We start from the raw sequence: 12,395 nt of genomic DNA, 5'->3' as shown, positions 1-12,395 counted from the left end.
ACCAAATTACCTGTGTCTTCTGACTCATCGTCATCATCTTCATCATCACCAGACGAAGGGGAATCTAGGAGGAGAAGGAGAAAGAGGTGAAGCACAAAAAGGATGGCACACGGGGATACTACGTTGGACAAGGCTGTTGGTGCCACAGTGGGCTCCAGTGAGGGGAGAACATCCATGTGATGGGTCACCCTTCCCTGCAGCTCCACAAGTCTGTCTCTCCCAAGCTACTGGGTCAGGGACAACCGGCCAGGAGCTTTCTGAAATGGGAAAGAGGTGTCACGAGTCTGCCAGTGCTCTGCCACCAGAGACCAGGGTCCAATGCCAAACACTTCTCCCTGCGTGAAGTGCTCTTCTCCTCATAAATACAAAGGCAGTTCCAAAAGGGGAAGTTTCTTTTTGCAGAACAAACTCTCCTCCGCTTCCCCCCCCCCCCCCCCCCCCGCCCAGCACTCACCTTGAAGACTTTTTATTTCACCAAGTCTTGAAATGACAGGTCAGCATTTCTAATTCACTTTTCCTGCATTTTTCTTTTAACTCAATAAACCCCAGTCACATCTCCCCTTATTAACTCCTCGCTCAACTACTCAGACCACAGCTTTTAAAAACTTCCCGGTGCAATCAAACCTCTCTCGACCGACATTTTGATGTCTACTCCGTGAACCAGTTCCCTTCGATTATATCCCTCCTACAGAGACACCTCGAGGCGGTAACTGAATACAAGTTAGCAGGTGGGAATTTTCCATCTGTATCTCTCCAAAACATCCTGAACTGTTTCTCTTAATGTGATCTAACATCTCACCTTCTCCAAGCTGTTCACAATGAAGTCTCAGTCTCTCCATTCCCCACCAAATGACTACTGTAAATGTAAATCCCATTATAAAATAGCAGCTTAGTGTTTGATTTAGTTTACATGATTTTGTACAATTCATTGTCTGGAAGATTCAGAATCACTGACTTCATATAATCTCTAGGAATTTCTTTTTTAAATAAAGGCAAAATGCTAACAACCGAGCAGCCTTTATATTCTGAGACAGTGGTAAAAGAACTTGGCTTTCAACTCACAAGGAAACTTTGTGAGTGTTCAAAGTGTGGCCAGGAATGTAAAGCACTACTTTAGATCAAGCCAGGCAGAATCTCCTTCATTTCAAGATGCACTTGAGTTTTCTGCCATTCTCTGACCAGCTCAGTGGAGGTAAAAATGGGGAGGGGAAAAAAAAAAAAGGGGGGGGGGGGGTGAGGGGATAAAAGGAAAAGAAAGATAACAACTACTAAAAGAAAGATAATACTACTTCTCTGCAGAATAATACTACTTCTCTGCAGAATCTGGAAGGACTTTCCAGACATATGCACCATATACAGGAGTGACACAGGAATCATCTCCCTGCTTTAGACTGCAGTGGCACATCGTGCTTTGCGCCTTCTCCCTGGCAAAGTCCCAAGGAAGATTTCAAGCATGTATCTAACTATCCACAGTTGAGGTCCTGCTGGCAGCAGAACTAGGGAAATGCCATGGGGCTTGCTGAAAGTGAAGTGGATGTTTAGGTGTGTTGGCTGAATCAGCAGGTTTGCTCAAGTCCCGGCGAAGGCAGAAACCCAGCCAAATCGCCACCAGCATTGACAGAGAAACCAGCACATTCTCAGCCCTGCAATCTCAGATTTGGTTATCCATATATTAACATGTGATTATAATTTACTTCTGGTTTCCAATGAACCAACTGTGACCAGAGGAGCAGAATCAATTTTTAAACCAATTCAGAAACATTTCCACAAGAGCAAGGGAAGAGTCTTTGCCCTTGCCTGTGTTTCAGATGAGAGATGCAGCTTAGGTTTTAAGAGCAAATATCCCATACTCAGAGCTACTGTCCCATTCAGGTTCCTGAAACATCACCTTTTTCAAAAAGTGACCAAAAATTTGTAAGCTCTTTGTTAATCATTTACTAAAACAATCCTTTACAGAAGCTGATGAGTATTGGCATCAGCAAGAACTGCCAGATGCTATTCTCCAAAGAGCTTTAACTATGAACAGAAAGGGGCTTAAGTTTTTTAGTCAAGTGTTCTGAAGAGCTTAGTTTTGGGTATTTTGAAAGCTCTTTTTGCCAGTACTAGCCTGCAGTCCGTGCTTGTCCGTGCTGCTCAGCCACTAAATCCAAAGGCTGTTCCATGTGTGAAATGGTTGCAGAAATGGAGCTTCTGCCAAGAGGGATGGAGATCAGTTTGGGCATGCAGCCTCTATTTGTGATCCTCTTCAAGTGCTCAGGTTTTAAGAAGACAGTACATTTCTTTTTGTAAACTAGCAACATGCTCAAGCCCACATCTGTCCAGAGAGGCATTTTGAAGAGATCAGACCCTGCTATTAATCAACCTGGTTTTCAACTCCGCAATGCCAGCTCCAGCATGTCCTTGCTCTACCTTCAGTATCAAGCATCTCACTGTGCACAGTCACCACAGAAGAGTTTGTTGCAGACTCAGAACTCATGGCCCCACATAGGAAAATCCTGATACACTCCTAGAATCTGGAAGCACCTCTCAAAATGTGACTTGCATGTACACCAGCTATTCTGAATACACCTAGCCTAGTTTTGCTTACTTTAGAATACGGATCAGAGCAATTCCAGTCTGTTGATACAGATTTAAAGCAGTTTAATACAGAGGACAACCCCAGCCCTGAACATTAGATACCCACATGAACACCCAACCAGATATCTGAGCTAATGCTGGCGTTACCTTTAAGAAGTGGGAACACAAACCACAAATCTCCAATAATGATTTCATCTCCGCAAGTGCCACACTGAGCAATCAGTACAAATTATGAAGACGTATCTGAGCATAAGAAAGGCGCCACTATTGCCACATAAAGCAGGGCTTCAAAGTTTAAAACAAGTGCTGCTGACAGCTAAAACAGAGATTCCCACATTACTAGCACTTTGGTGGTAATGACAGTGGGCTAATAGAATCAAAGACTCATAATGCTGTCAGAAAGCAGGTTCAGGTTACTCGCTTGTTCTTAAGCTGTTATTAGCTATTATTAGCGAAGAGGAAAAACACAGGGGCTTAAACTTTTTAAAAGCAGAGGATTATCAGCCCTTCCACTATTAAAAACAATTTCTCACTTTACGAACTTTTGGGGCTGGCAGCTGTTTCATTTGAGCATGTAACCAGCTGCCCTCTTCTGCCTCCCTGCTGCCCCTTGAACTCAAAAGCATTTTAATGTCACTTTAAAAAAAAAAAAAAAGAGTAAAGTTTCTAACAACCTGCAGTTCCTTGGATAGTTGCAATAATCATACCTAGTTAAAGAAAGCCTTTCAAGGGCCAAATACTTCTTTAACCATTTAATTGATATGACCTTGAAGCATTCACAGCGATCTCCAGTAACATTCAATGAAAAGCAGATGTTGGTGAAGAATTGCTGAAACAAGCTTTTATTCTCACGATGGTTTGATTCTCTCACTTACACAAAATCCTATTTCTGGCATGAAAAAGCCCTTTATGGAGTAGATGTGATTTACAATCACAAACATCTCTCTGTTTGCTTTTCAGACAGACCCCCTTACTTTTTGAGGGAACTCAACTTTTGGAGGCAAGGACCTACTGTTCAACGATGCTCGAAAAAGGTCCAATGCACAAGGGCAAAGGAAAGTTTTCAAAATCTTAGATCCAGAAGGGGTAAATTTTTCTAAAAATCCAGGCTTTTAATCTGTGTGATCAGAAGGCTTTCTTCTGTCTGTTCACAGTGATGGGTATCCATCTACCAATGCAGAAACCTGAAATCATGGAGATGATCTTAATGTTACTGGTTAGCTCGCCGGAGGAGCAACAGTTTTTTTCTGGCACTCTCCATTTAGTGATTCAGGCTTGGACAACTTGCAGCTGTTCTGTCCTACTGTCCTAATCATGGAAAAAGTATGACCAAGCAAATGACAGCACGTGCTTTGCCAACACAGCACTTGTTTGCAATACACGAATCCCAATAAGTACCTTTGATGAAGCACATATTTGAGATATACAGTTTACAGATAAGCTACTTCTGAAACAAACTGGTGATTTGTGATAACCAGGACAGAAGGAAGAGGATTTATCAGCTACAGCAGGGGAACAGTTTTCAGGAACCTCCAGCTTTTACATGCAATTTTGCCACTGATTTCTCACATAAAGTAGAAAAAGTCACTTAACCTCCCTGAGCCACAGTTCACTCACTCACAGAGGACTTCAAAGGCACATGTAGCATTGCATCTATTTGAGGGTTAGGGGGGATTTGGGGTTTAATCTGACTAGCACTGTTTCTAAGTCTCTCTCAGTATTAACACCAAGCTTTAACATTTGGTATGGACACGCAAGCGTTCTTTGACTCGTTTGTGGTGTCAGTCTAATCACTGCCAGGAGTTACCAGGGAGGTAGAGACCCACCAAGTATGGATGAACACCGCAAAGCACCAGCTATGCTGAACATGTGGAGGAGCAAAAACGGAAAATAAATAAATAATTTTTAAAAACCACCAAAACAGCTGTATTTCTGCATGTACCTGTAACTCTGACTGTAAAGTTTCCCAGGACCTCATTGGAATGCCTTGGCTTGCAACTGTACAGCCCCGAGTCATCATATGACACATTGATTATCTTCAACAGTTTTTGTCCAATATGAGTTCTGTTGGTAGGTACAATCCCGATACCATCTTTAAACCAGAAAACAGACACAGAAGAGCCTTGGGTGTTACAAGAAAGTTCAATGGTATCTCCACTTCCAAACACCAACTCTTCCAGAAAGGCGGTCTCGCTCCTCAAGTATTCTGCAAAGGGAGAAAGAAACGGAAATGAGTAAATAAGACCAGGTGTCAGAGAATGAAAGAGCATTTAAAAAAGAAATTTATATTTGCTCTACTGATACTTCCATGTGCCCAGAGCTCCTCCTTGCCAGAGACGAGGCTTGCCTGCCCCTGGCAGGCAGTAAGGCACAGCCAGCTGTGCACACTGCAGTCAGGTCTCTGGCTGATCTACAAGGACCATGTCCACCCTGTAGTGACCAAAACACGGCCACTCCATCAGGTGCATCATAAGAAACAGCACAGACCACTACATAGGGTCACTGCAACACCCAGCACTGGGGTGTGTGGGGGGTGATCTGGCAGAAATAAGTGTGTGCTTATTCACAGTTTGGTCCCTGGATCTCGGTTTCTTTACTCCTGTGAAACTGTCCACAACCCCTGCCAGACCCTGCAAGAAGGGGATAAAAGGAGCAGAAATGGGAAAACAGAATTTCTCAAGTGACTCTGGGTGGCCCAAAGGCAACCTCTGTGGGCTGAAGGAAACAAGGTGGGAAGGCTGAATGGAAGATGCAAGCTGGAATAGCTAAAATAAATGAACCCACCACTAGCTCCCTGATGGAGTTACACTCTGTGCAACAAAGAAGTGCAGAACCAAAGACTGAGCATGAAAGCTGAAATCCTCGTCTCTTCAGTCTACCAGCTGCAGTAGCTCATTCCACAAATGATGCCAGTGAACACTGCCATGGGCTGGAGAATGTTTTTTACCATAGGATAATGACACAAGGAAAGGTTCAAGCTCAGAAATGTCCCCATGGCGAAATGCGGTGCATGTTCGAAGTGTGGTTCTTGGGCCTGAAGGTTCTCATGTTCCTTCTAGTGACATATAAACTCACTCTTGGCATTAAATGGTTTATTTACCCTTTACACTTCTTTAATAAAGGAGAATTAGAATACAGCTGCCCTCAACCCAGCTAGCTTAACAACAAGACTGCCATTCTCCCCACTTTGTCTATGCTAACCAACGTTTTCACTTGGCATTGCCCCACCTCTACCTTCTGGCTGACACCGGCTCCGAGGCTGTATGTTCCACCAGGCATAAGTGTCTTCTTGCTTTTGTACAGTATGTATCACAGGGGATCCTACTCCTTGATGAAGATACTTTGGTGCTATGACTACATAATTAGCAAATGAAAGTGATTCAAAACAGTTCGGTCTGAACTATGATCCAAACCCAGGTGGCCCGAGTTGATCTCAGATAGTAATCAGATTTGGACAGAGATCCTAATTTTGCAGCTTCAGCATATTCATAAATTTACAATTTGACTTTAAAATCAATGCAATTACAGCAGCTCTGAATACCCGAGGATGTGGCACTGGCTTCAAGCTGCTCTTCTGCCATTAAGTGAAAGAGTTGGAGCAGGTTACGAGAAAAATGTATTGCTCTTCTCTTCTTGTCATGCAAGCTTTTATTCTTGAGGAAATGTAAAAATTAAAATTATAAAAATGTTTTAGTCAATACCCTTGCAGGATAGAAGTAATGAATCCTGGGGGCCTGAAATATGTGGTATTTCATGGGAGGTATCATCTCGCAGGAGGCAAAGCCCACACTTGTTGGGGGTTACAAAGATTCTTTCCTCTGACACCCTTGCAGCAATTCCAGCTCAAGTATTTTAGAGTTTGGCCAGAATTTTGTGGTATTCATACAGTCAAAGGTTTAGGGTGTTGGGTTTTTTTCTTTTAATGAAAAGATTTTTCCTGAAAGCGTACACTTTTAGCAAAAAGAAAAAGAAGACAGAGCTCCAATATCTCCTTCCTATCAGACCAGCACCTGTTGCGACACTTGAGTGTTCACCCATGGTCTCTTCCCAACGGGGATATAGCCTTGGGGAAAATATGGTTGAGAAATATTCTGGTTTAACTGTTCCTTTCAGAGGTTTTTTCTTCCTTTTTCTAGACTGTAAGGATTTTTTCAATGATACCAACTTTGGCTTCCAATTAAAAAGCCCGCATATAGCTTTGCACTTGCAGGACTGGGTACTGATCTTCGTTTGTTGACTCTGATGGAAGCTCTTGCTAATTTAATCTACTGGAAAACAAATCCCATGCAGCTGCACAATCCCTCCACACAAAATACACAGTTTTATCCAAGCTGTTTGCCAAATTATCAAGACTTGTATATTTTGTTTTTTCTATCATAAACCTACCGAACAGGAACAAACCCAGACTAAGCACAAGCCAAACTGTACTGTTCGGCCCCATTTAAAAGGAAATCATTCTTTTTGGAAAGCCATGAACCTGGTTAAGGACAAAGTGACAAACTCTTTTTATAAAACATAATTAAGGAATGCTGATAACGAAGAGGAAATTCACTTTATACTCAGAGCAGAACCACTGGGGTCTTTTCTTTCTGTGGAAAGCATCATCATCTCTTGTTTCTGACAACTTTTTGGCATCTCTGCCCTCAATCTCCCCAGCCAGTCTCCACCAGATACCGTGATGCCTGTTAAATGCAAAGTTCAGTCTTGGTGACTATTTCCTGCTGACTGGGAGTAATGTCTGGAAAGATGGAGAGTGAATTGAAAGGGTTATGGATTATAATTATAAACATTATACTAATGGTTTTAATCTCACTTCTTTAAACAGTTTTTCAAATTTCAGTTTATGTGCTTATGGCTTAAAAAATAAACAGGGCTCAAATTGGAAACCTCCACAAAGTACTTAAACATGCGCTTCAAGTGCTTAAGCACTTTGACCAACTGTGACCTTGGAGAATGAAATTTTACTCTTATTCCTCCTATAGCTTTCAAATAAGATGATAAATCAGAAAGCAGAGACAGTCTCATTTCCATGCTGAGAACAGCTGGAGTTTTGAGTGGGAAAAACACAGCTCTTCCACTGGGTGCCCAGAGCCCAGCACCTCCTTCCAGCTGCAAGTGCCTGGTGTTCCCAACCAAGAGACACCAAGACATGAAGGAGACATGAAGTTGCCCCCTCTGGAGCCAAGCATCCAGCCATGAGACTGACTTGCAGAAGTCTACATCTCCAACCACGTTCACAAAGTGGCAGGGGCTGTGTGTACAGCCTGTGTTTGGGAGGAGTTTAACACAGATGGGCTGAGCTCTCCTGAGGACCTGGGCAAGGGTTTGGCCACCTTCTTCATCCTGCATCTCTCACTGCTAAATTGTAAGGAAACCAATCCGGGGAGCAGGTACTGAGCTCTCCTGACACAGTTGCTTCTTCCATCTGCTCATACACCTTTGACTGAAGCAGTCGGAAAAATTCCCACCTGCAAAGCAGCACTGTGGGGAGGTAGGTTTTCAGATTTACTGGGGCTGAACACACACCTCCTGGATCTCAGTCCTGGGTACCAAGAAAACCACCCTTGCTGCTGGCAAATACCTATCCCCACGCACCCTTTAAAACTTTATCCTAAAGCGTTTCTATTGCGAGTCAGGTTGCAAGGGTCCCTCTGCTCCCAAAGGAAACCCCCATTTGGGATCTAACTGACATTAAAAGCATCTTTTCAAAACCCACAGCTGACAGAGTGCGCTGCTTTTGGCAGGGACAGAGTTAACTTTCTTGATAGTAGCTAGTATGGGGTGATGGTTTGTGCTAAAACCAGTGTTGATAGCACAGGGGGTGTTTCTGTGATTGCTGAGCAGTGCCCCCACAGAGCCAAGGGCTTTTCTGCCTCTCATCCCACCCCACCAGCCAGGGGCCTGGGGGGGCACCAGGCCTGGGAGGGGACACGGCCGGGACAGCCCGCTCCACCTGACCCAAGGGATATTCCATACCATGGGATGCCATGCTCAGCATATAAAGCTGGGGAATACGAACAAGGAAGGGTGGGATGTTCAGAGCGATGGTGTTGGCCTTCCCATGTCCCTGTTACGTGTGATGGAGTCCGGATGTCGGGGGGGGGGGGGGGAGGGGGGGGGGGGCAGGGCTCAGCCTGCTGCCATGGGGAGGGGGGAATTAATCTTGGTTTGCTTTGCTTGTGTGCACAGTTTTGCAGTTACTTATTAAACTGCCTTTATCTCAACCAGGAGTTTTCTCACTGTGCCTTCTGATTCTCTCCCCCATCCCACCAGGGGGGAGCAAGCAGCTCCATGGAGCTTTATTTGCTGGCTGGGGTTAAACTTCGATACACAGGTATAAATTACTGGGGAGTTAATTCATGCAGGGGTTATGGGAGCCTGCTCTGTCACTTGCCAGCAGTGCAGGGATTAATGCATTTGCAGCTATAATGGGTTCTTAGAGAGGAGAAGGCAATCTAGGTTGTGGGGTCCTGATACATGTCTAAAATTCAACCATGTATGAGTTTAGCCAAAGCAGTAATTAGTCAAGAATCACCAAGAGACGCTTCTGATGGGGATCAACACTTGCAGCAGCATCACTTGCTGCTCAGAGCAAACATGCTACAGAGAGCCAGGCAATTTTTAAGCTGAACAGAGGAGCGAAAAGGCAGCAACTAGCCAGGAAGCACCTTCCACAACGAGAAGCAGCTGGGCCAGCATAGCTAAAAAGCTTTGTATGTATTCACTTATAAGGGTAAGATACTTCATCTCCATAGCTGCTTGGCTCATCCCAGCAATAATTCACTTTTTGTGTGGTTTCACAGCTTCCAAGTGCTTAAGTGTGTCAGTATTTCCATCAGACGTCTGCTCCTTAGACATCAATACTTGTTTCTGGCTGAGCCTGGAAATGTTTTATTTTGGCTTTACCGCAGGCAGCTTTCAAGAACTGCAGGAGAATATGCAGTTACTTCTTCTTCAGCCACAAAAGGCCAAGGAGGTGGAGGGTGGTGGGGTATTCCTGGCCTGCTTATGGCCCCCAAAAAACTTCAAGCACCCCCAGAGGCTAGCTGATGCCCTCCTTGGAGTCAGGGACTATTCCCAGGAGCTGTGGCAGAAAGCATGGGGGCTGCTGCTGGGTGGCAAAGGTTCACAGTGCCTGTGGGAGCCCTAGGGGGGCAGGGGAACCCTGGGGGCCCCATGGCACCTCACAAAGTGCTGGGTCCTGGGCTCCAGGACATTCTACTCGTTTCTCTTCAATCTGTGTTTCTCCTCCTGGAATAGCTTCCCACAATTGTGCTTTTCCAAACATCAATGTGTTTGGAAGCTTCCTGAGGGACTGCTCAGGTGGGGTGCACGCCTCACCCACCATCACCATCCTCCTCTTCCTTCAGTGAGCATCCCGCAGCCAGGGCACATCCACCACACAACTGAAACCCTACCGAGACCCCCCACCACAGAGCACTCGAAGCACAGGTCCTTCAGTACCAACAGCAAGATATTCCTCACCGTACCCCACACCCTGGCAAGCCTGGAGAGGCTTTTCGGGACTGCTTCATAGCCTGGTGGTGGAATAGACTAAGAGGCTCATTCTAAGTGCATCATATTCTCCCTTTTTCAAGCTGGACAAGCTGCATTTGGCATGTTAACAAGCAAAAGGATAGCAGCAATCAACAGACTTCTCCCTTCAGGTTAATTCAAAAACATTTCTTGTCCTATGTATTTTATTGCATCAAATTCATGTCACAGGACGTATTGTAGGATCACAGAACAACAATCATGCCAGAGCTTTCTCCTGTTGAGGCTGGCATACCGTTCCAGGGGGATCATGGTCACAGCTGCAGAGCTGGTGGCTAACTGCTGGAGGGATACAGAGACCTCCAGCATCGGTGGGATGAACAAAGCTGTGATGGCAAAGAGCACGTAGACTACTTCCAGGCTCAGACCAGCATCGTGTCCTCAATGCACGCTCAGCCTTGGTTTAGTGTCCCACCTGTGTTAACAGGGTTCCACGGTATCATTCACTCCCCAACAACAGCATTTTTCCCAATGCCTGCGCGGCTGCTTGTGGCATGGGGCTGGCTGCCTGCCCACCTCACCTTGGGACTTCTGCACTGAGAACTGAGCAAATCTCATTGCTGAGAAGGGAAATAAAACTTTTATTGCCAAAACACTGTACATTTGGGACCTGCTTTAATTTAAAGAGTAGCCAGGAGGGATGACAAGCAGCCCCAGTGCCACCTCCCCCCGTGAGCACCCTGCCCATGCCCCTGTTCCCTCCATCTCCCCAGACAGGCAGATGAGCCCTGGGGGAATACCAAAAACCACCAAACCCGCCCCAGGCCCTGCACCCAGCATCAGCCCCTGAGAGGGAGCACGATAAGATCGTGGGATCGCCTGTTTACCCAAGTATCTGCCTTTTCAGGCCAGATAAGATCGAGGGAGCGGCCGACAGCAAAGCAAGCTCCCCCACAGTCGCCCCATACCCTCGAGCTCCCCCACAGTCACCCCATACCCTCAACCGCACGGGGGGGGGGGTGGGGGGGGGGGGTGGGGGGTGGGGGGGTGGGGGGTGGGTGGTGGGGGGGGGGGGAAGCTGACAGGGTGGTTTTTTATAGACGTATTTTTGGAGGTGCTTTATGCAAGGCAAACCTCCCTCCCCTTTCTGCAGCAGCTATGATGGTGCCAGTGGTGGCACATCCCTGTCTGGCTACGGCACTGCCACCCCAAAGGGTACATCACCAGCCTGGCACAGCAAAATATAATATATCAAATGCACACATGTTATATATAGTATGTTACGTATATTACCTTATTTTATATATATGTGTGTGTGCATATGTATGTGTGTATATAAATATGTTTTATTATAAAATATATATCCTATCTTTTCTCTTCACTCCCTTTTCTCCCTCTCCAAGGTCAAGATCCCTCTCGGAGCATTTTCCAGTGTCAGGCTGCAGCTATCCCGGAAGAAAGGGCTCAGCCTGGCAATCACAGCAGCACAGAATGCTTTGTCGAAGCATATGCTTTCCTGCAGTGGTGTTCAGCTGGGTTATCTCCCCTGCTCAACGGGGCTCACTCCTCAGCAAAATAAAAAAAAATATGGTTGCTTCTGTAAAAGCTTAAACTGTAATCCAGAAATGTACCTTTAGGAAACCACTTCTGGAAAGTGTTTGCCTCCATCATTTGAAGGTGGCACTTTATCTTTCACCTATTGCACGTTTGCTTGGGGAAGGGTGGGGTTGGGGGGGTGCTGCTCTCCTGAAAACGCTTAACATAGTTTTCCTAATAATACTGCAAGGTAAACTGTTTATACTGTATTACCACTGCAGTGGCCTATGCAATTGTTACCAGACAATGTTTCTTCCAAAGAAGTTAACAAGTGTGCTGCACTGTATTACCACCCAGTGGGAGGGTTTTTTTTAGACCTATCTTAAGAGGAAAGCAAACTTTTTTCCTAGCAAATCAGCAGAACAATAACCAGGTTTAGTTCTGTCATATGCAGCTTTCCTCATAAACAAAAGATTACGGAAAGAATAAAAACTCTAGTAATTAGCTTGGCTATCCCCAACAGCGACAGCGACTTTGGAAGAGCTTCTAGAATGGAAAAGCAGATGTTGCAAATCTGCCTTATCTACGGAGCAACTGTTGACTCTGTTGTGCAAATCCTAATTTACATCTGCATGAAAGGTTTCAGAGATTAAATGGCATTCAAGGAGGAATATTAGCTTTTCTCCCTCCCTCCAGCCCTCCTTTGAATGGATTTACTACTGGCAATTAGCTTTCTGTTCCACCGGCCAAGTAGAAAACAGGATTCATCAGGACTCTACAGTATCCTC

The 12,395-nt window shown here is 45.3% G+C and overlaps 1 protein-coding gene across 4 annotated transcripts in view; it reads right to left on the bottom strand.

Annotated features, from left to right (window-relative positions):
* Positions 1-12,395, bottom strand: part of FGFR3 (fibroblast growth factor receptor 3) — a 55,617-nt gene that overhangs the window by 27,743 nt on the left and 15,479 nt on the right. For all 4 annotated transcript variants that reach the window (XM_055726532.1, XM_055726536.1, XM_055726541.1 and 1 more), the window contains exons 3-4: positions 4,520-4,783; positions 11-64 (exon numbers count right to left, since the gene is read on the bottom strand). In XM_055726532.1, the coding sequence (XP_055582507.1) occupies positions 11-64; positions 4,520-4,783 (318 nt within the window). The remainder of the gene's footprint in view (positions 1-10; positions 65-4,519; positions 4,784-12,395) is intronic.

The sequence above is a fragment of the Falco cherrug genome, chromosome 1 (assembly GCF_023634085.1).
Source record: "Falco cherrug isolate bFalChe1 chromosome 1, bFalChe1.pri, whole genome shotgun sequence".
Lineage (NCBI taxonomy): Eukaryota > Metazoa > Chordata > Aves > Falconiformes > Falconidae > Falco > Falco cherrug.
The sequence above is the reverse complement of the archived record's forward strand: the minus strand, read 5'-3'. Positions and strand labels throughout refer to the sequence as shown.